At 43.7% G+C, this 19994-nt stretch overlaps 3 protein-coding genes across 3 annotated transcripts; 1 reads left to right on the plus strand and 2 right to left on the minus strand.

Moving 5' to 3' along the window:
* The first annotated feature begins 4486 nt into the window (after nucleotides 1-4486).
* On the plus strand, nucleotides 4487-8462 carry LOC147874942 (uncharacterized). Its single transcript, XM_087341915.1, has 5 exons — nucleotides 4487-4742; nucleotides 5641-5709; nucleotides 5900-6020; nucleotides 6597-7013; nucleotides 7535-8462. Exons 1-4 carry the CDS (start codon nucleotides 4710-4712, stop codon nucleotides 6857-6859), a joined length of 486 nt encoding a protein of 161 aa, XP_087198041.1. The 5' UTR covers nucleotides 4487-4709; the 3' UTR covers nucleotides 6860-7013; nucleotides 7535-8462.
* Nucleotides 8463-11665: 3203 nt separating this feature from the next.
* On the minus strand, nucleotides 11666-15587 carry LOC147874943 (peptidyl-alpha-hydroxyglycine alpha-amidating lyase 2-like). Its single transcript, XM_087341924.1, has 7 exons — nucleotides 15413-15587; nucleotides 14507-14652; nucleotides 13930-14128; nucleotides 13632-13833; nucleotides 13365-13550; nucleotides 13149-13258; nucleotides 11666-12553 (listed from the first exon to the last, which is right to left on the minus strand). The coding sequence occupies exons 1-6, from the start codon at nucleotides 15545-15547 to the stop codon at nucleotides 13161-13163; spliced, it is 966 nt and encodes a 321-aa protein (XP_087198050.1). The 5' UTR covers nucleotides 15548-15587; the 3' UTR covers nucleotides 11666-12553; nucleotides 13149-13160.
* Nucleotides 15588-16142: 555 nt separating this feature from the next.
* LOC147874944 (uncharacterized) lies at nucleotides 16143-19663 on the minus strand. Its single transcript, XM_087341929.1, has 3 exons — nucleotides 19586-19663; nucleotides 19018-19316; nucleotides 16143-17902 (listed from the first exon to the last, which is right to left on the minus strand). Exons 2-3 carry the CDS (start codon nucleotides 19102-19104, stop codon nucleotides 17699-17701), a joined length of 291 nt encoding a protein of 96 aa, XP_087198055.1. The 5' UTR covers nucleotides 19105-19316; nucleotides 19586-19663; the 3' UTR covers nucleotides 16143-17698.
* Nucleotides 19664-19994: the final 331 nt, after the last annotated feature.

The raw sequence follows: 19994 nt of genomic DNA on the forward strand, positions 1-19994 counted from the left end.
AACTGGAAATTACATATGCAGCACAACAAAACAAAGTAAATACAATAATCATACAATAATAATAATAATAATAATAATAATACAAGGACCTTCTCATAGAAATACAGAGAATGTGGAAGGTTCAAGCAAAAGTAATCCCAGTAGTTATAGGGGCAACAGGAACTGTCTCCAGGTCGCTCAGGAAATATTTGGCCAACATCCCGGGCGAACACGACGTCAGGGAACTTCAGAAAACTACAATTTTGGGAACGTCATACATCATTCGAAAGACGCTGTCGTAAAATAAAATAATATAATACATGTAATACATATTAAAAACAAAATGTATCCCGGAAATAGCTGCTGCCCTATGTACCTTAGGGACAAGGTCTGTCTCGGGTACATAGAAGTACATACCCCATAAAGTGGTGAAGAGATGGGATAATAATAATAAAGTTCCTAGGAAATAGACAGATTAATAATTAAAACAAATCAAAAAATAACATGATTATTTATAAATGAAGCTATGCCATCTGCTTCAGGATATGCCTAAGAGTAAGCAAATGGTTACTAAAGATGTCAAAATCATTGCAAAGATTATTCGCAGTTGATGCCAATCTAGTAGATGGACAACTTTTGCATGCGGGGCCAACAGTAAAAAGAGATAAATCTCTAAAATTGCGAAATGGGACACTCACACCAACAGTCTCGAGTAAGGAGGGACAGAATTTATATCCGCCATACACGTTAATAAGAAAGAGGGCGTCTAGGTGACTCCTCCTAGTGCCAAGAGTGTGAAAATGTAGTTTTTCTAAGGCATTGGCGTAGTGATAACGGACATGAGGAAAGAAACGAGTGTAACACGAGGTTAAGAACTTGCTCTGTATGCGTTCGAGCTTACAAGTGTCAGCAGCAGTTAAAGAATTCCATGCAACTGATGCATATTTAAGCTTAGATCTTACTAGACTAAAATATAACATATAAAGACTGTCCAAAGTTGAAAAATAAAAAGTTATAGCACGAATAAGACCCAATAACTTCAAGGCTTGAGAAGATACAAAGTCAACATGGTGGTGAAAATGAAGTTTAGAATCAAGGATGATTCCCAAATCTTTAATAGTATCCGTACGATTAATGCGGGATCCACAAAGCTGGTACTCAAAACAAGACGTGTTGGTTTTCCTAGTAAATGAAATAACATTAGTTTTACTAACATTAAGCTTCATGTGGTTGGATGCACACCAGCCACAGAAGGAGTCAATGTCCTTTTGAAGTAAAGAGAAATCATGAGGAGACTTTATGGCCCGAATTTTTTTTTATATCATCCGCAAAAAGCAGGTAATTCGAAAATTTAATTACATTACACAAATCATTAATGAACACATTGAACAACAAAGGCCCTAATACAGATCCTTGAGGGACACCGGACAATATTTCAAAAGGAAGTGACAAAGCTTCAGAATAACCTACTTGCGAATGGCTGCTGGTTAGGTAACTATGAAACCAATTCACATAACCAGTAGACAGTCCATAGTCACCAAGTTTGTGCAAAAGTAAGGCATGCGGAACAACATCAAAGGCACTGCTAAAATCAAAATAAACGGCGTCAGCTTGAGACTGGCAACAAACTAAAGGGGTAACAAAGTCCAAAAACGTAACCAGATTAGAATTGGTGGATTTGGATTTGGTAAAACCATGTTGAGAAGGGTTTAATTTAGACTTAAAATAATAAGAAACACGGTCATGTACAATAATTTCAAATACTTTGGAAATATTATTAATTATGATAATGGGTCTACAGTTTCTAACAGAAGCAGTTTTGCCTTTTTTGAAAATTGGGACAATAGCTGCTTGCTTCCATAAAGTGGGAAATTGTTGCTGAGAAAGGCTAAGATTGAAAATGAATTTAAGAATAGGAACAAGGGTTTCAGAACAACCCTTAATGTGCAGGACGAAATTTACCAGCCACATGAAACAACATAAAGTCATTGTTTCTTGTGTTTGTAACCTTACGTTGGTAAATAGGAAGAAATGTGGTTCTGAATTGCGTGGTACCAAGTATTCTCGGAATTCAATCTGCTGTTTATTTATTTCTAAAATGCAGTTTTGATTTGTTACATCCCAAAACGTTGTAACTGCCACAGTTAACGTTTAATATTGTTGTGTTTTAACTCTTAGGACGCCAATTTGCCATTGTTGAGCTTTTACATTTAAAATGTTTCGTTTTCTTACAACAGACTTCCATAAAATAATAGTTTTTGTGGCGTTTTTACGAAAATGAATCTCATTTGTTCCGTTGGCCCCGCCCAGTCACATGGGCGAGGAGTTGTGTGTTCGTGTGAGACAGATAATGTGACATCCGTCCGGCCTGGTGATGCAATTCAAGGAAGGAACGTGAATCCCAAGAGCTAACCGCATTTTAGAAAAGGGGGAGGTGTTGTATACTTATGTAGAGTAATCTAATTACGGGGAATCATAATAACCACATAATTAATTATAAGGTAGAGGTCGAGGGCCTATCCTTTTCTCTTAATGGTATCTGGTGAAAACCGCTAGCTAAATCTACTGTCATATAGTACTGTGCTTTCCCTAATGCATCCAAAATCTCCGTTATTAAAGGTAAGGGAAATTAATCTCCTATCGTAACGTCATTCAACTTTCTAAAATCTATGACTAACCTCCATTTTTGTTTCTTCGAGGCGTCCTCTTTTTTCTTTACTAGAATCATGGGTGAGTTCCACGGACTACTTGAATGCCTAATGATTTTGTCCGATAACATCTGATTGGTGATCTGCTTCAACTCCCCTCTTAGGGCCTCCGGTATTCGGTAATTTCTGCTAGTAATGCCCCTACATGGATCAACACTTGGGGTGGGAATTGCGTGCTCTGCGGCTGATGTGGTTGTTAAATTGTCTCCTGGCAAATAGAATATATCATTATAATCTTCACATATCCTGACGATAGATCTCCTCTCCCTGTCACTCACGAATTCTTTCCTCTGCTACATCCATCCCTTTAGCACTAACGGCTGTTATTTGCACTGCCTTCTCCTGATACGATTCTAAATTTACTGTGGGTAAACGAACCCTTAACTCCTGACTGGACGTATTCAAAATGCTTGTAAGACAAGTACCGCTACGAGCCGTTGTTAATGAATCTGCTATTATTACTCCTGGGGCTAACTCTCTTTTATCTATTAACCCAATTCCAGATTCCGGTGAATCTGTTGGTAACCCAACAATGGTCTAACATCTTGGCTTCAACATGACCCACGTTTCTTCGGCCTGCCCGACTGACTGCTCGTTTTCATCAAATTTTATCTTTACTTCTCCCATAGTGATTTCCTTACGACCATAATCTATCCTAGCGTGCCTGTTTTCAAAGAAATCCTTCCCTAAGATGCCGTCATAAGGAATAGACATTCCACCTCCTATCACTTCAAATGTATGCTCTGTTTCATATCCTTGGGTGCACAGCTTTATTTCAATCTCTTCTTTACTACGTCTGTTATGCCTTTCACAATTAGCGTTTTCTGTGGGTTGTATACAAGAACTTCCTTCAAACTCTCATACTCACACAAGCACAATTCTGCTCCCGTGTCAATCAAAAATTTCATTTTCTCTTTTTAAATCCGGCGCCTGTTTCTAACGTGACTGTACCCAATTTTTCGTTTCCCGATGCATTCTTCTTCCTCCATAATGACTTATCTTCCTTTTTACACACTCGCGATACGTGTCCTATCTCTCCACACGAATAACACTTAACTCTCGGGTCTGTACTACCCGTAACCATATGCGCACTGAACCCTGCTTCTGTACCGATCCCGGGTCCAGGACGTACTATTCCGAGGTTCATATCTCGGTTTGCAAACCTTGTTTCTCTAGAGATCCCTTTGAATGCATTCAAATTACTTCCTATTACTCTGCTGGCTACTTCTGGCCCCTTATTTTGTCTCTGCATCGTAAACCCTCTCTCTCTCGCTGATAAGATTGCTGACTCTTCGTCTAATGCTGTATCTATACACGCTGACAGCATCGCGCTTTCACCTTTTGACCTGACAATTGTTTGAATCCTTTCATTCGCTAACCCTTGTACAAAACATGCTTTTGCCAAATGATTAATTAATCCCATTGCACCTGCTACCTCATCCTCTGCACAGATCCTATAAGCTGCTTCTCTTAATTCTGACTGCATCGTGTCAATCCTGCTACTCCAAGATGCTATGGACCCGTGCACACCCTGTCTGCTACTAAACATTCGACAGGCATTGTAGTCAAGTTGCCTGACGGGATAACCTCCCATCAGCAGCAACAGATCCCAGTTTGAATGGTCGAGGCTCCCGCCACGACGAAACCTCGTTAGCGTTAGCAAAATTTCCGTTCTTATATTAAGACCGTTTATCATTTCCAGCAATGCGTCTTGTGCTCAGGAATGGTTTCACCTAGGTAGGGACGATGATTGCGCTTGCGCAGGCCTCCGCCCTCAGTTAGCTTCTTTGGTTGGTTGGTTGCTTTCGTCATTGCTGAAAGAGCTGAGCTGTGAATCACTTGTAGAAGAAGTGCGTCGTGGAGTAGATAATTTTGTGCTGTTAAAAACGTTTTAGAATATCACAATTACTTGTCTTATATAAGGATTATTAACAAATCTGTGATACTGCCCTCCACTCTCTCCATCGAGTGTTGTTGATTTCATATTTGACTGTCTTCATTTACAATTGTGTAAACAGGATCATGGAAGGAATTTATTCAAGCTTCAGAAATAAGGTAAGTTTAAACCGTAGATGAACAAACTAGTATCTAGTTACATGTCTGAATACTTTATAAGGAATGTAAATAATGTAGCCCGTATAATTTACGTTTTATTCGTGCATCAATAATAGGCAAAATCAATCTTCGTTTCTGTGAAACTAATGAGAGTACATTTCGTCTACGACGAATGTAAATAGAGTTCGTCAGCGAAAAGTTGGTGGATCCTGAGATCAAAGAAGTAACATACTGAGTGGGCTTATAAATAAATTATACAAGTGTAGGTTTAAAATCCTCCCAAAGGTATCACCACCTTGTCGGGTGAGGAGCCTGAGGGGAAGAGACCGCTGGGGAGACCTAGACGTAGATGGGAGGATAAAGTCAGGCGGGATTTAAGGGAGATAGGAGTTGAAGGAGACAGGGTCCGGTGGAGGGCTTTGGTTAATTCGGTGATGAACCTTCAGTTTCTGTAAGCCATCTAGGTAGTTAGTTAGGTAGTTAGTCAGTTAGTAGGTTTAAAATTACGCGTGTGTTTAGTCTAAGGAATCTCTCGGTGTTCTGCGGAGGTTACCCGTATGTTCGTAGGAGTCATCCCAGTAACTTTCACTTTGATTTTTATACTTTTTCATCTTTAATAATTAATAATAATAATAATTTAATTAATTTGTTCAATACAGCATACCGTGCATATTGCAAAGGCCTGACGTAATTTAAATAAACATTGCAAAATACTAGATTATATTGGTGCGTCTAGTAGTGGACATAACTATATTATAATTAAGTAATCGACTCCATACAAAAGTATTTGTAAATGCATGCGCTATAAACTCATTTGTCGCATGTCTTGACTTTGAGAAACTGTCATTGCAACAAAAAATAAGACATTGTATCTTAACGAAATACTGTTCTTTTTCAGATGAGGTCGCTTTTCACAGAAGTAAATTTCTTCAGATTTCTGGCAATTTGCTTTGCTGTTTTGACCCTGGTACGTGCTTGTTTTATTATTGCTTACTGTACATTCTTTGATTAGAGGGAACTCAAATAACGGATGTAGTGTTTGTTTTTAGTAATTACAAATTTAAAATTACATAATTAAAATACCATTATCATAACTGTGTGGAATATTATTTTTTTCTAATTAAGCATCTCTAAGTGTATATGTTCTTGGTGTGCAGAGGAAAACCATCCATGAGTTATCAGATGGGCCCAGTGAATGGATTTTTCTCTCCAATGGCAGCATCGTCAGCCCAGACTGGCAAATATCCTTGTGGGAGAGGTTTATCGGCCCGCACTCAGGTACGTACTCAATCATGCCAAAGGCCAGTTGTTATTTGGCTTGTGAGGGCGATGAAGTCTCTGTCTCAATTGAAATCTCGCCACCCAACCGTTCGTTTTGGTTGAAATTTGTATGTTTTCATAATGCTTGTGGGTGTGACGTATCGAGAGACCATAATGCATTGATCCAGTTACAGCGGTGTTAATAAGAAGTAGTAGATCTGCACTGTTTCAAAAATAAGTATAACCAAAAAGATCATTTCATTCGAGAATTATTAATTATAATATATTACATAAAATTGCCTGCGGTCAGACTTCGATATTTTGTACAGTTAACTTCTTGAGTAAAAAAACCATCCAAATTTCTCCTTATTTTGTTTATTTATGATTCTGCTCTTCTCGTGATCAGTTTTGTGATGAGACTTAAACTCGCATTAGATGTGCGTTCCTTTGATACAGACCTGCATCTTTACGACAGAAGTCAAGTAGCACACAGGATAAAGTGTTAGAAGTAAACAAACAAATTTTGGTCATTAACATTTTTTAGCGTAAATTGCTGTCTGTGTAAACTCTAAAATCGAGATTCTTTGGTTTCAGTCTTTCAGCTGGAGCAAGATGTGTCTTTGCTGTGTGCCGCTTTGGGAATCGTGACAGGATCTATGATGCTGTATGGAATATACAGGATGAGTAATGTGTCCAATGGCGTTTCAGGGGTCCTTGTTGCCTCCATCATCAGCATATCTGAAACCTTATTAAAGTTCCACCAGTCTATACCTCACAACAACCCACGAGACGTCCTTCTTAATACTTGCTGTCATGAAAACATGAATTCTCACTTATATGATATTTTTGTTTACTAGGACAAAGCGCAGTGGGTGCGACCAGGCCTGTGGGTTTCCTCGATTATTCTGCTGAAAGATTTGCACACTGATATCTGGTGCATTTACTATATAACAAGTCATATCAGCATTGAGGCATCCTTAAACTACATTACAATTACCGACCATCTTATTCGTAAGTACTGCTCATACTAAAGCATTTGTTGCACTATTCTTAACTACTGAATGTGTGATCTGATTTTGGTTTTATTATTCATTTTCGAGTGTTTGAGAACAAATTACCGAAATAAGTTGTACTTTTTACCAAGTAATATTAGGGTGATTAAATCAAATATGAGATTGGTAGGGCATGTAGACATAGAAAATTTGATAAAATCGTACCAAATTATATCCATGTAATCTCTGGTGAAGAACATCTTCTTACTTCAGAAACAGACGTTTAATTGGGAAGATGATATTATATTTTATAGAAATATGGCTTGAGGCTGTGGAATAGATTACGTTACTCATGACAGGGCACAATGGTGGTATATTGTGAATATGACAAAGGACCTTTGGTTTCCATGCAAGCAGGTAATTTCTGTAATAGTCAAAGTGGTTACTGAGATATGTACATTTGTGGATATTATTTGCTTTGTAACATCCACTTGCGTTCTCTTATTTTCCATTATCTTATTCCTTTGTTTCTCTTTACAGTTTTGGAATTCGACTTTGGACAAGCGATCAGTCGGTTTGTGGAACCTCTATAAAGAAAACCGGAAGAAATGAATGATATGATTGGCCTAGGACCAGGTCATGACAGCAATGCCACTGTGTCAGAGGCTTCCTTCGTTCTTTCGGGCAGTCTGTAAGGGACTTACATAATTGGTTCAGGTGGAGGTCGTCTTTCTGTCTCGTGTTGTTAGGGCACCGCTTCCCAAACTTTTCCCTTCATTACCCAAAACCGCTCATCAGAACGTCCTTTTGACCCAAAGTAGGTAAAACAAAAACTGCACAGAAAACATATTTTAAACATCTATAAACATTTTAGCAGCCACAACAAATTTGGTAATTATTCACCATGAATATTTCATCACCCAGGTCCCAGCTAATGAGTACAAAGCCACTGCTCCATCTCATTTACTAGTTTTGCAAAATTGGGAGAAATTGGAGACAGAGCAAACCTCACATCGTATTCGGGGTTCAGCAAACATTTTCGTTTGGTGCTCTTTATGAAGGCGTGAGTGGAAAATCCCACTTCACACATGCAGGTGCTCGGAAACTGCATCGCGGCCTCCCCAGCCCCACAGGATATTCTCTCTTCACTTGTCATATACATTACATTGGGTAAAAAGGACGTTCTGATGAGCGGTTTTGGGTAAATCTAAATCTAAATAAATGCTTGTTAGCTCAGTAGAAACTTGGGCCAAATGATCAGAGGGGATGCTGAGTTCTAGCTACGCCTTACGAACAGGAGGACGGCCTGTGCCTGATGTGGTCTTCAAATCCACTCCCCGAAGACCATAGGAAACCTCTGCCACATGTTTCATGTGATTTCTGATGTTGATGTCCTGATGGCACTTACAAGAGCTGGTTCCTCTGTTATTGCAAGTCTCGATTATTGTTATTATATATTTTACTTATGTTTCGTTTTCTTATTTCTTTTGCCTGTCCTCATTCCTCAATTTGTATTTGGAAACATAATCCGAAGGGACCCTCAATATGTGGTCCGCAGTTCGGATGCGACATTACTGGCTCTAGATCACGTGATTGTTGCAAAGATGGCTGTCGTATTCTGGGTTGCATCGCCCTATAGCCTAGTAGAAATTTACCGACTTTTTGGTGGTATGTGATGCCTCTATCATCAGGACGGTGATTGTTTCGTCGTTGATTTTTTTAATACTGAATATGTTATTTGGTGGATGTTCAGTGCTGCTGTGGAGATTGTTTGCGATAACACAGAACACCGATGCTTAATCTCCATAATTCTGAGGTGAAAACGGGACCCACCACCTCCACACAAATATCCGTTCGGACGACAGGCGAGTCTCAAACCCAGGGGGCTGTGACAAGGCAAGAAATACTTGTGGAATTTTGGTGGGCGAAGTCCCCCGAACATATTCCACTGGAATGGCGGGAAGCAGCTGGACGACGACATTAAGACGGATACATTTTGGGGGATGGGATGGGATGGCCGCGGATCGTGTTCGGCGTGGGGTTGAACCCCTCCCCTCCCACCGGGTCCAGTTACAGAGAGAATTTCGTTTTTGGAACTGGCTCGGAGTGTGTAATCATTGATTGCATTGAACTGCGCGTTCTGTCACCCTGACAGGTTTTTTCCACTCGTTTGCTGGAATTTCTGACGGCGGCTGAAAGAAAAAACGTACCGTGCACTGGAGCCTTGTTGTGTGGGACGCCACTCGTCCGAGCAGATGAATTGCTGTGTCTCGCTGAGGGCTCCATCTGAACGGCCATCAAAAGAAACTGCTTGACAGCGACGTCTTTATTGCGAGAGAGCTCGTTCCTTCTGGCTCCTCTTATGGGTCTACTACCAGTTTCAAAAATATCAGATTTATCGAGTGTCAAGTACTACCGGTGCGGAAAATATTAGTTTCGTTTTAACATTTCTGTGAATCTGCTACCAAGTGATCAAGAAAGTCGAAGCAGGAGAGTTCTTGAGAAGCTGATAGTGTCTCAGCTGGTCAAAGTGTCCCCTGCCTTCCTCTGTTGACTTTCTTGCTGAAAGGAGCTTCGCTCCTGAGCTGCCTTCTGGAACTTCGTTGTCCTGTCTGACGCGGGTTGCGGTTGGCATGGCATTTCTCTTTGTTTGAGGCTTGTTTAACGACGCAGTTAGTCGCTCGCGTTAAAAGCGTGGAGCGCTAGGATGTTTGCCGAATGATTTGTTGGAAACGACGTGAAGGGGCATTTTTATGTGGTGGGACTGATTAAAACCACGAAGCACCTCAGTTTGGATAGCCGATGTCCGGGTTAACATTTGAACCCAGCACCTCCCGAATACGAAGCATGCCGGAAATGTCCCTTCGGTGGGAACAGTCAAGTAAAGAATGCCTTTGGAATGCCACTGCACTGCAGAGGTCGCTGGGGTGCTTCTTGCTACCCTCGATGTAGAGAGGACGCCACGACTTTTTTTCCCAGCACCTGTGCTTCTGGCGCCGAGTTGTCGCCGGTGCTTAATTAAGCACGACACCGCCCTGGCGTGCGACGGTGATCTAGCTCCTCCCATTCTTAACGTTTTCGATGTGTGTGTGGTTTAGCTTCGCGCTCCGGCAGCCTTGCCCCCTCTTAGAAGATTATTCTGGTGCGCACCGGACAGGAACACGAGAGAAAAACCCGCTCTGATTTACCCGAATATTTTCGGAACGAAACAGGGAGCTGGTGTCACCTTGTGTCTCGTGACTAGATATAATCGCAGATCCTATCCTCTTGTCCGGGGGGCCAGAAACATGTGGTAAACATAGTTAAAAACTGCGATGGGCTATGGTGTCGAAAGAGACGCGGTTCGAACATGTCAACTCACGGATTGTACCGACTGCTGGCCCCTCTTTGTGTACCCTTGCCTGTTTCTATCGACCCAAAAAACAAAGTTGCCGCGTTGTTGCCAAGTCTCGCTCTCATTCTGCGCGACAAATGAGTGCAAGCGAACGCATTAAGGCCGCTCCTTACCTCAAGGAATGCCGATAAAGCAGGCTGCTGCCCAACCGACTGCTTGCGGGTTTTATTCGACGGCCCCGTGTTCGAATCTGGCGCCGTTAGTGGCGAGCGAATGCTTTTGTCTGGTGACCTCCTTTGTTTTCCGGGCGCCACTGAGGCAGAACCCCATCGATTGGCTGGGACTGAGAAGTTTTATTAAAATTACGAAGTTCATGACGAGCTTCGTAACTTGTGTATTCTTCACCGTGGATGATATGGGAGGCCGGGCATGTAGCACGGACTTGGACACAGCTCAGATCGCAGAAACCCGAAGGGAACCGACCATTCTACATGAAGATAATATTAAAAAGGATATAAAGGGAAACGAGGCGGGAGGGAGGTGTTGACGGGGTTCAGGTCACACCAATTTCGGGCTCTTCTAGTTCCAGAGAAGGTGGGGAATATCTTAACCAGCTGAGCGACCGTCAGATTTCCAAGCGCTACCCGTCCAACCGAAAATTTAATTTCACTCTGAAGGCTACTTTTTTCGTGTTCCGAAACGTCTCCTATCTTCATAAACGCCTTCGCCCCCGATTTGTTCCATTCGAGGGGCGAGCGGCCTTAAGTTGTTGTTTGCTTGATCTTGTGGCTTGGGGGGGGGGGTACCTGTTGTCCCCTAGCAACTCCCCCCTCCAGTAAGCAGCCTCACCTGTCCTGCAACTGGTTTCATCTCGGCGTCACGCCGTTCGAACGAAAAGGGGGAACCCAATTTGCATTTGCTGCAGGCACAAACAACTTTCTCATTATTATTCGCCCTCTGCTGAACTCTTGGGCCACAAATGAGATCTGCTAATTCCTAAGTGACGACAGAACCCAAGTTCGTCCTCGTGTCTCGTCACCGGTCGAAAATGTGACCAAGATCACGCGTCTTTGGGAATTTGCATCGGAAAAGAATTCGAGGAGAATCATTTCGGAGTCCGTTTCAGAACTCTTTGTCCTCGTGCGTAACCAAAAACAGTTTCACTTCTTGTTTTGTGTGGACGTGAGACTCGGCACCTCACAGTGACAGAAATTATGCGCGTCTTTAAGAACGGGACAGGAAGGAACAGGCTAATTGAACTTCTGTTTGTGTTGATGTCCTTAATCGTATTAGAGACTGGATTCACAGACGGGTTGACAACAAGCAGCGGGCCAAAGTGATCACTAAAATATGTTTATTTTTTCGTTGCTGGTTCACAACTACTGGCCCGCGGACCCCTTCGGTAAAAGTAGGACAGAGGCATCGCTCTCCTTGGGATTTAGAGCGTGCGGTCCAGCAAAAAGGTGTGCAAAACATTGCCCGTGATACCTCGTCGGTACGCGCGGTGATGTCCGAACACTATCGATTGATCTTATCGATACCGAATTTTCCGAGTCGTAAATTAATTTGTTCATTATGATTTCGGAAAGACTGTGATTCTAAGTTTCCGCGGAATGTTGTGAGGCTACGCCCCGGCATTCATCTGTAGGAAGAGCTGTAAACTCCAAGACAGATCAGAATATTCGGTGTTCTAGGCCGAGATTTGAACCCGGGACCTCCGGAAAGCAAAGTGACTGCTTTATCGTGACACTTATTCTGAATTTAAAGAGGTTCACAGGCCACGCATTGCTAACAAATCGGTAATTATCGCCGAAGCGGAAGGTTAGGTTAGGTTAGGTTAGGTTAGGTTAGGTTAGCATTTGACCCAGCGGGTCCTTTCACAATTGTGGTGAGACATAAATACGAGGATCTACAAGCGGAGAAAAGTTGACAGTCACGCAGCGAGAAATAATGGCTGCCTTCCCACGCGTTGCCCAAAGTTTTAGATTACTGAGATCTAAGCGATTCTGAATGCGACCCGAAATATCTGGGCTATCTTTTTATGTTGGGATGCCGTAAACTTTTCTTCAGAATCCGAGGTCCGGATACCGAGGTGGCCTCCGCTGTTGTTACTGTACGCCGCCACCGGCAAGAGAGAACTTCCACACTTTGTTGGGGCCGATCTCTGTGACGTACATCGCCGTCCCATTGGGGCTGATCGCGATGCCGTGTGGATTTCGGAAACCCTGAAAAAGTCCATACCGGTCTTTATTTGCTGGCAGGTTCTGCGTTTATTGAGATAATTGATAGGCCACACAAGACCTGCAGCAAACGAGTTACTGAGCTCCTTAACACCAACCTTATTTATTTATTTATTTATTTAGTGTTCTGTCTGACGACAGGTCCATATGAACAGGATCCTTCCATCCTTTTCTCGGACTGGGACCTGTTCATATACGTTCTTGGCAGATGATCCAGAAGTGGTTTGCCATTGCCTTCTTCTGTGTGTGAATGGAGTAATTGTTGGGATGCCACGGAGGAAAACTCCGTGATGCCTAGGCAACGGCCTTGCCCAATACAAGTTATAAATTCGGGCACCGCCGGCAATCGAACCGGAGACCCCAGGATTACAAGGCCAGCGTTCTAACCGCTAGACCACCGTGGCTTACGCTTACACCAACGTAATGAGGCAAACAAATTTTTCGGGTATCTTTAAATGGTTTATTGCTGAAGTATCAGTGCCCACTCGTGCCAATTCAGGAACAGATGGCAGGAGACGAGGCTTCGAAGCCCGGGGGGGGGGGAGGTTAAACATTAACATCGTGTGGTTCCGATACTTACCGCGGACGGTCCCTATCGATCTATCGCAGTCTCGGAGCGCGGGTCCAGCGTGAACCCTCTCACCGGGATCTGAAGGGACGTCGGTCCGTTTACGGCGTACACCAAGCCCCCTGCAGAAGAGTTAACCCTTTTAAGGGGACGTTGGCATTTAAAAATCCAGTCCGTACCGCAAAGGGAACACGTATGTTGCGCATGTGATGGGGCGAAACAACCTACCTACAGCCACGACCCCGAAAACTCTCCCCAGGTCTGCAGCCTGGATGCTGACGGGCTGAGCGCTCATGTAGGGCACGAGGCCAGCTCGAGGACAGGCGACTCGCATGTTCTCACGATCCGCAATGCAAAGCAGGTCCAGGGCCTCGATCAGAGCCAGGCCGTGTGGTACCTTCAGGGACAGGAATTCTGCAACAGAGGGTCCTGAAGTGTCACTAAAAAGATACTGCTCGTTGCATTGCACATTTAAATACTGTACGCCAACCCCACCTGACGGCAGTGGAATGAGTCGTATCAGCCGACCTCGGGGGCTCAGCATCAGCACCCTGTGGTTACAGTAGCCGTCGGCCACGAACGCCTGTCCGGAACTGGCGACGGCCACCGCCGTGGGCTGCCAGAGGCGCGTGGGACCGTCACCAGGGCTGAACGGCTCCCCCAGGGTCAGGGCAGGGAACGTCTCTCCGGGTCGGAACTGCAGAGCGGGTCACGTGTCTTATCAGGAGACACGAGGTTTGTCATTTACGGCTTATTTAACGGGGCTCTCAGTAGCTGAGACGGCAGCACGAACCTTGAACACCTGGTGGAGCGCCACATCCGTCAGCCAGACGTTGTCCTCGGCGTTCAGCGTTATTCCGTGTGGCATGTAGAAGAGATTGCGTCCCCAGTCGCCGATGACTGCGCCTGTCTCTGGTTCAAGGGTCAGAACAGTCGACACAGCGATCGGACCCTCAGCCACGTGCTGGAAGTGGTGGCTCGCGTTGAAACAGCTGCAACAGAGACGCCGATCGCTTTATGCATGAAACTGCTGCCAAGAAGCGAAACGGAGGTTGGTTGCGTGTGTAGAATGAGGAGGACGGGTGACAATGGGTGAAAGATTCAGCGCGTAAAGACGAAGAAAGTTGAGAAACTCAGCGAGCAGTAGGAAGATGTGAGTGCCATATTGAAAAGGACTTTCGCCGAGTGATTGCTCTGTTACAAGAAGCGAACCAAAGTGACAGCCTCGTGCGTTAATGCGTGAGCCGCTGACTGGGGATTCCCCACAGAGTCAGCGAATGTCCACCGAAGTCCTCATTATTTTTATCCGGTTTTAAAACTGCCCGATGCCAAATTTAATGAAAGTCAGTCCAGCACGTGAGGCTCCGTACCTCGTGTCCCAGACCCTCGGCCCCCTGTGGAAGATGACCGGCTGTCCGCGCGAGTTCACAGCCACCCCAGTCACCTGACCCAGGTGCGGCAGTGGCCGGGGCCAACCCACCACCTCCTTCGGACGGCTGAGGGCGTTGGCAGGCGCCTGAAACAGTTTCAAGATTGCTGAATTGTGAGTTTGAACAAATTGTTGGAATTAGATGCCAGCTTCTAGGTTGTTTCTGCCATGTGTTTCGACTTTACAAAATTTTCGAATAAACAAGATCAATTAAAGTTTATATATCGGATACATTTCCCACTTCTTGTCGAATTATCTACGTGGACTGATATCTTGAATGTGCTGTTTACATGTCTGGTCTCGTCCAAACAGCTTCAGTTGCGTTGTCTACAGCTGATTTGCCACTGTGTGTGTGTCTAAATAATATTTAAGAATTCAGCCCGTACCGCGAAGAAAACACAACCCTTCACCATTACAAAGATCAACTGATTAACGCTGTTTAAGGAAATAATCGCTGTTTATTCTGAGAATCATATACGAAACCCATGAACACACTCTGTGGGCAAAATGAAGAATTATTTGTTAATAAAGTAGGTGGTACATATAGTTACCACTTTGCTTTTATGTAAGCAGGAGTTTGTGTCTCTATCACCTAACCTAACATTAATCGTAAATAAACGACAGCACACAAACATCGTCCATTTTGTGTTCGATAGACTCAACACGAAGTCTGCAAAGTTCTATTGTGAAACACTGCTTATTTGCTCCCATTGTTAGCGTAATTGTTGATATAGAATTGTTCGCTGTAGGAAGCTGTGCCGTGAAATGTAAGAGGCCTGTTTAGGCACGCTACACCCTACGCCACTAACAATGTATTTCTCCCACCGCAACCACTGTGTGTACTCACGCGGTGTGTCGCATGTTTGTTGAGAAGGTCCCGCACCTCCGTGTACAATTCGTCGTCGAGGTCCTGTATCTGGATGCCAGGGTGACCCTGACAGACGACCGAAAGGCCCACTAGCATCAGCCATAACATCGCCATTTTGACCGGACACCGTGACGTCACAGCAACGCCGGATCAATACGACGCGCTCAGATGGCGCTCCAGGTGAACTTGGTCGTACTAACCCAGTTCTCCGTGGGGTCTGCTGGGTTACCGGCATGGCCAGACATTTTGTTTGCAATAAACAAATTAGCTTCTTCGTACGTGCGAAATTATTGATCTCCCCCCTCGATCGCAAAACGCGATGAAAAATAAATAATAAGGAAAATGGCTGCGTGTCTCCGACTGTGGTCAAATAAGAAGATATTCGACACGGAATGGCTTACATAGTCTCATTCCCTCTTCCTACCCTTAATTATTTCAAATCTCTGTTTGTTATTGGCATGGGCGGGGTATGTAGCACGCATGGATGGGACAAGAGGTGTGCACCGGGTTTTGTTTGGGAATCCTGAGGGGAAGAGACCGCTGGGGAGACCTCGACGTAGATGGGAGGATCTGAAAGCATCGTTAAATGAACCACAGATCAATAAATCGGCGTGCGTGTTGCGGCTAGCGTCTTCAGTTGTTTCGAACCCCGTGACCTACTGTAAGAATGGAACAAAGGAGCAGTTAGTTCGTAAATAAGTAACAGAGATGGCAGCACTGAACAAACGATTTATTTGATAAACTTTCGCTGGTGTTGGTTACACTCTACTGGTTTTCGTTGTTCTCCCATTGCAGAAATACAAAAACAAAACACAGCGAGATACTTAATTATAGACTTGAATAATGTTGATGGTGGGTACGTGTGATGAAGTCGAAGGGGCTCAAATGTTGTTTATGCCGGAGTTATCAGAAACGCTACATTTTGGCATTCAAATACGTGTTCTGAAATTAGTACCTAGAAACGTGTCCTTGACCAATGTTAAGACGTTCACATTGTCCGCCTTCACTTCGGGAAGTTTTAAAATGAACCGCGGAAGATGGGCAATTATATGGCGGAGACCATCGGTTTACCGTAATGCGACATGAGAGCAATTTAAGCCTTTTTAACCTGGCACACACAGGAGTTCAAAACGAAACATTAATTTCTGGTGCGAGAATTGCCCAAGTAAATCTAATTTCTGCCCTGACATATCGGAATAATATCTTATTACAATATTTTTATTCACCGTCTTTACACAAGCTTATAGATTGTGATAGATTGTTATAGATTGTGATTACTTTTCTTTTGCTTGTATTACGATATATTGAATAATTCTTTAAATTATTCCATTTCCTATGTCAGTAGCCAGGATCACGATATGAAAATTAAAATTGATATTGCAGATTTAAGGCATCCAGGTGCAGCCTCCAAAATTAAATGGAAGAAGCCTGGAAGTTAAACAAATAAAATCTAAACGGATAGAACAAAATCAGTATACGCAGAGCAGCAGATGCAACAGTTTTTAATTTTGATTGATAGACCTGACGATGATGGAATGAACATCGAAACATGTCGTCATTTTAAAATGTAACAATATCAAAATGTTGAAATGTTATAATTTTATGTGATTTTAACAATCTATAAGCTTGTGTAAAGACGGTGAATAAAAGTATTGTATTGAAAAACACAAGCATGACGCAATTAAGATATAAAATATCTTATTGTTCATAACAGCTTTCGCGAAGTCAAAGTGACTTTAACAATTTCTGCTCTTGACGCTGTCCTAAGAGGTACCAGGTTAAAAATACGTTGGTCTTCTGGGTTGTAGCGCTGCGTGGACTTGAAGGACCGACGTTTCGGAAGAACATGCTGCCTGCCTGCGTCTTTAGCCATGGCGCAGTCACAACCCAGAAGAACAACATTGGCAGAATACCACGTGTTGCACGTCATAACCTAATTCTTTGCTGTGTGCAGAAAAAAGTTCTTTGTTCGCTTGGACGCAAGCAGAGGCAGGCCGAAACGCTTTCTCAAGATTTCTCATCACAGGAAAATGAAGGTTGTTGTGAACTTCCATCGGTGTCGATTAAAATACACTCATCTGCAAAACATTAAACATCGAAAATCAAACGGGGCCCCAAGAACCAAACTCCCCTACATACAAATTTTACTTAATACAGCCATGTCTCGGTTGTCAGAGCCTCGTTAATGATGACGCATTGCGCCACGGGAAAGTGAAATTGTAACCCAAACCAAATAGAGAGCCATTAAATGTAAACGTCGCGTCGCTAGGCAACGCGTGACGTCACGTCGCTGTATACGGGATCTCCCCAGCTGCGGTTGGGCTGCGTCCAAATGTAACCTGTGCCCGTCATCGTGCAGAAGGCATTGTAGTATCGGCCGGGGATTCGGCAGTACGACCACTGGGGGCACCTGCAGCGGAACAGCGTCTGGAACTCCTCCTTACAGATCTCGTTCCACCAGCAGGTGCGCTGCCAACACACGGAGACGTAAAATTCCCTAAATAAGTGTGAAGAGAGCCTGGTTCAAAACACGCTGAACATATTTTGTTCTAGGCAAACTGCTTGTAACGTAGTGGCCTGCTGCCAACGAAACAACCTGATAGTCGCTCATCGATCCATGAAATTCCCTGTCTTTCACAGAACCCAGAGTCCGCCATTGGACCCTTTTTATTTAATAGTTGCATTTTAGTATTATCCTCAAGTTTAGATTACGCCCGGTAATCGTGTGGTTAATTTATTTCGGATTTCCCCTCTAAAATTTGGTATTTATTTCTTGTCTCCCCTATAGATGAAACCTGTTCTTGTTGAATGTTGTTACACAAATTATAAGGACATTCCAGGGACCAGGGTGGACTGTGCATTCGCTGTTACCGTGGCACAGTTCTTCAAACCTCATCACTGGTTTGCTGTTAGACGTCCTCGTGCCCAGGTGTACGCACTTAAAGCGAAAGGCATTTTTGATTTTATGAGAATCCGATCCTCGGTTTATTCCTGCTCGCAGGACTCGTGTTTAACGCTCACGGTATCGTCAGATTGAAAGAACTGACATTGAGGAAGCTATCGATTTAATCAAGATGCGTGGAATTCACTTGGTCACACGCATTAAAAAAGCTTTAGTTTTCTTGGCGTCTGCATTCGGCAAGTTACAGCGCGGTTCATGGAACGGGACGTCGCCGATCAAATAACATCCTGCGCTGCGGTGTTAGGTTAGGTTACTTTAGGTTAGGTTAGATAAAGTTGTGTTGTTTTACGATGGGTTATATTGTGTCCTAGAGAATTTCCAGCCTGTTTATGGGGCGGTCGTGGGGATGTCCCTGGAGAAGTGCTGGAGAATTCATGGAAAAGTTTTCTAAAAAACCTGGAAAAGTCCTTGAGTAGTACCGGAGAAGTCCTGGAGAGGTTATGTGGAAGTCCTTACCGCGCGTGCGAGGGAGGAATGTTATTTTGGACGGTAGTACTGAGCGGGGCATGCGCAGAGCGTGTCATGCTAACCTCGCTCCCAGCTCCCCCTTCTGTAAGACGCCAAGACAAGTGACGCCGACTTTACGAACCCGGAATGAGTAGGAAATGAAGTGGCGAAGTACCTCTGTCAGGTAGCTTTTGACGGACTGGTCCTTGAAACTCCTCTTGACACTAACTCGGGACTCCGACTGCAATGCTCCAATACACATTACACCAGAACAGCCCTTGAGGCAAATCAGACACACCCAATGCTACCCTGACGTCACGTAGCTGAGGACCCATGTCGCCCACCACAGCGGCTGGCTGCGGACCGCAACACACGTCTGAAGTGACAGGAAGCGCCTGCCCTCCGTCGGCCGATTTTGCAGTTACTCGCGGTCGCTTAACAACGGATCCCAGCGTGGCTCCTTACGTGTTGCTGCTGAAAGATTCGCGAAATGTGAACATTTTCATTGTCAATGTTCCATGCCTGAAAGCGTGACACAGGCCAGATCGTCATCTACCCTCTCCAAGCGAATAATATTCTACTATGGTGCTTAGTTTTCGAGCTACAAAAACCATGTTCATCGGAAACCCAACTCTAGGGCCCCTGATCTTCGTTTTTGTAACCTTATTTTCGAGGCAAATAAATTTCGTCCAGCGAAGTTCTTTTATCGTGCTTAGTTTCCGAGCTGCAAGAAACACCCTCACCTGTAATCGAAATAAACGACACTTTGCTGGAGTGTTCTCTTCCTAGACTTTGCGAAGTTTGGTAACTATCGGTGTATCGGTTTCCGAGCTATAAGCAAACACACAAAAATAAATATACCCACAATTTCAACTTTCTTGCGCAGGCATATGCAGACCGTTTGCCGGTAATGAAAGACTATAATATCATTGTTTTATTTGTGATTAATTTTAATACTCTGTCTCTGCATTTGTAAATATTTATTTTGTGCTGTTATACTACAATCTGTAAATCTGGTCGGAATAAAGGTTTAATGTTTTTCTAATGGAATAAAATAATAGTACATAATTTTCAGGATGAAACATAACAGGTGCATTGTATGCACACAGGAGTCGACGTGGGTAAAAAATTACCCCTTCATGTTGAGTATTT

This window comes from Zootermopsis nevadensis, unplaced genomic scaffold (genome assembly GCF_977971745.1).
Source record: "Zootermopsis nevadensis isolate Lab colony 2312 unplaced genomic scaffold, Znev_1.0 Znev_ptg000003l, whole genome shotgun sequence".
Lineage (NCBI taxonomy): Eukaryota > Metazoa > Arthropoda > Insecta > Blattodea > Termopsidae > Zootermopsis > Zootermopsis nevadensis.

Coding starts and splice junctions, on each gene's coding strand:
- LOC147874942 (XM_087341915.1), top strand. CDS start 4,710: ATGGAAGGAATTTATTCAAGCTTCAGAAATAAG. Junction 4,743..5,640: donor ATTCAAGCTTCAGAAATAAG/GTAAGTTTAAAC, acceptor GTTCTTTTTCAG/ATGAGGTCGCTTTTCACAGA. Junction 5,710..5,899: donor GCTTTGCTGTTTTGACCCTG/GTACGTGCTTGT, acceptor CTTGGTGTGCAG/AGGAAAACCATCCATGAGTT.
- LOC147874944 (XM_087341929.1), bottom strand. CDS start 19,104: ATGTGTATTGGAGCATTGCAGTCGGAGTCCCGAGTTAGTGTCAAGAGG. Junction 17,903..19,017: donor TCAAAAGCTACCTGACAGAG/GTACTTCGCCAC, acceptor GTGTGTTGGCAG/CGCACCTGCTGGTGGAACGA.
- LOC147874943 (XM_087341924.1), bottom strand. CDS start 15,547: ATGGCGATGTTATGGCTGATGCTAGTGGGCCTTTCGGTCGTCTGTCAG. Junction 13,834..13,929: donor CGCTCCACCAGGTGTTCAAG/GTTCGTGCTGCC, acceptor CCCGCTCTGCAG/TTCCGACCCGGAGAGACGTT. Junction 13,259..13,364: donor TTTCGGGGTCGTGGCTGTAG/GTAGGTTGTTTC, acceptor ACTCTTCTGCAG/GGGGCTTGGTGTACGCCGTA.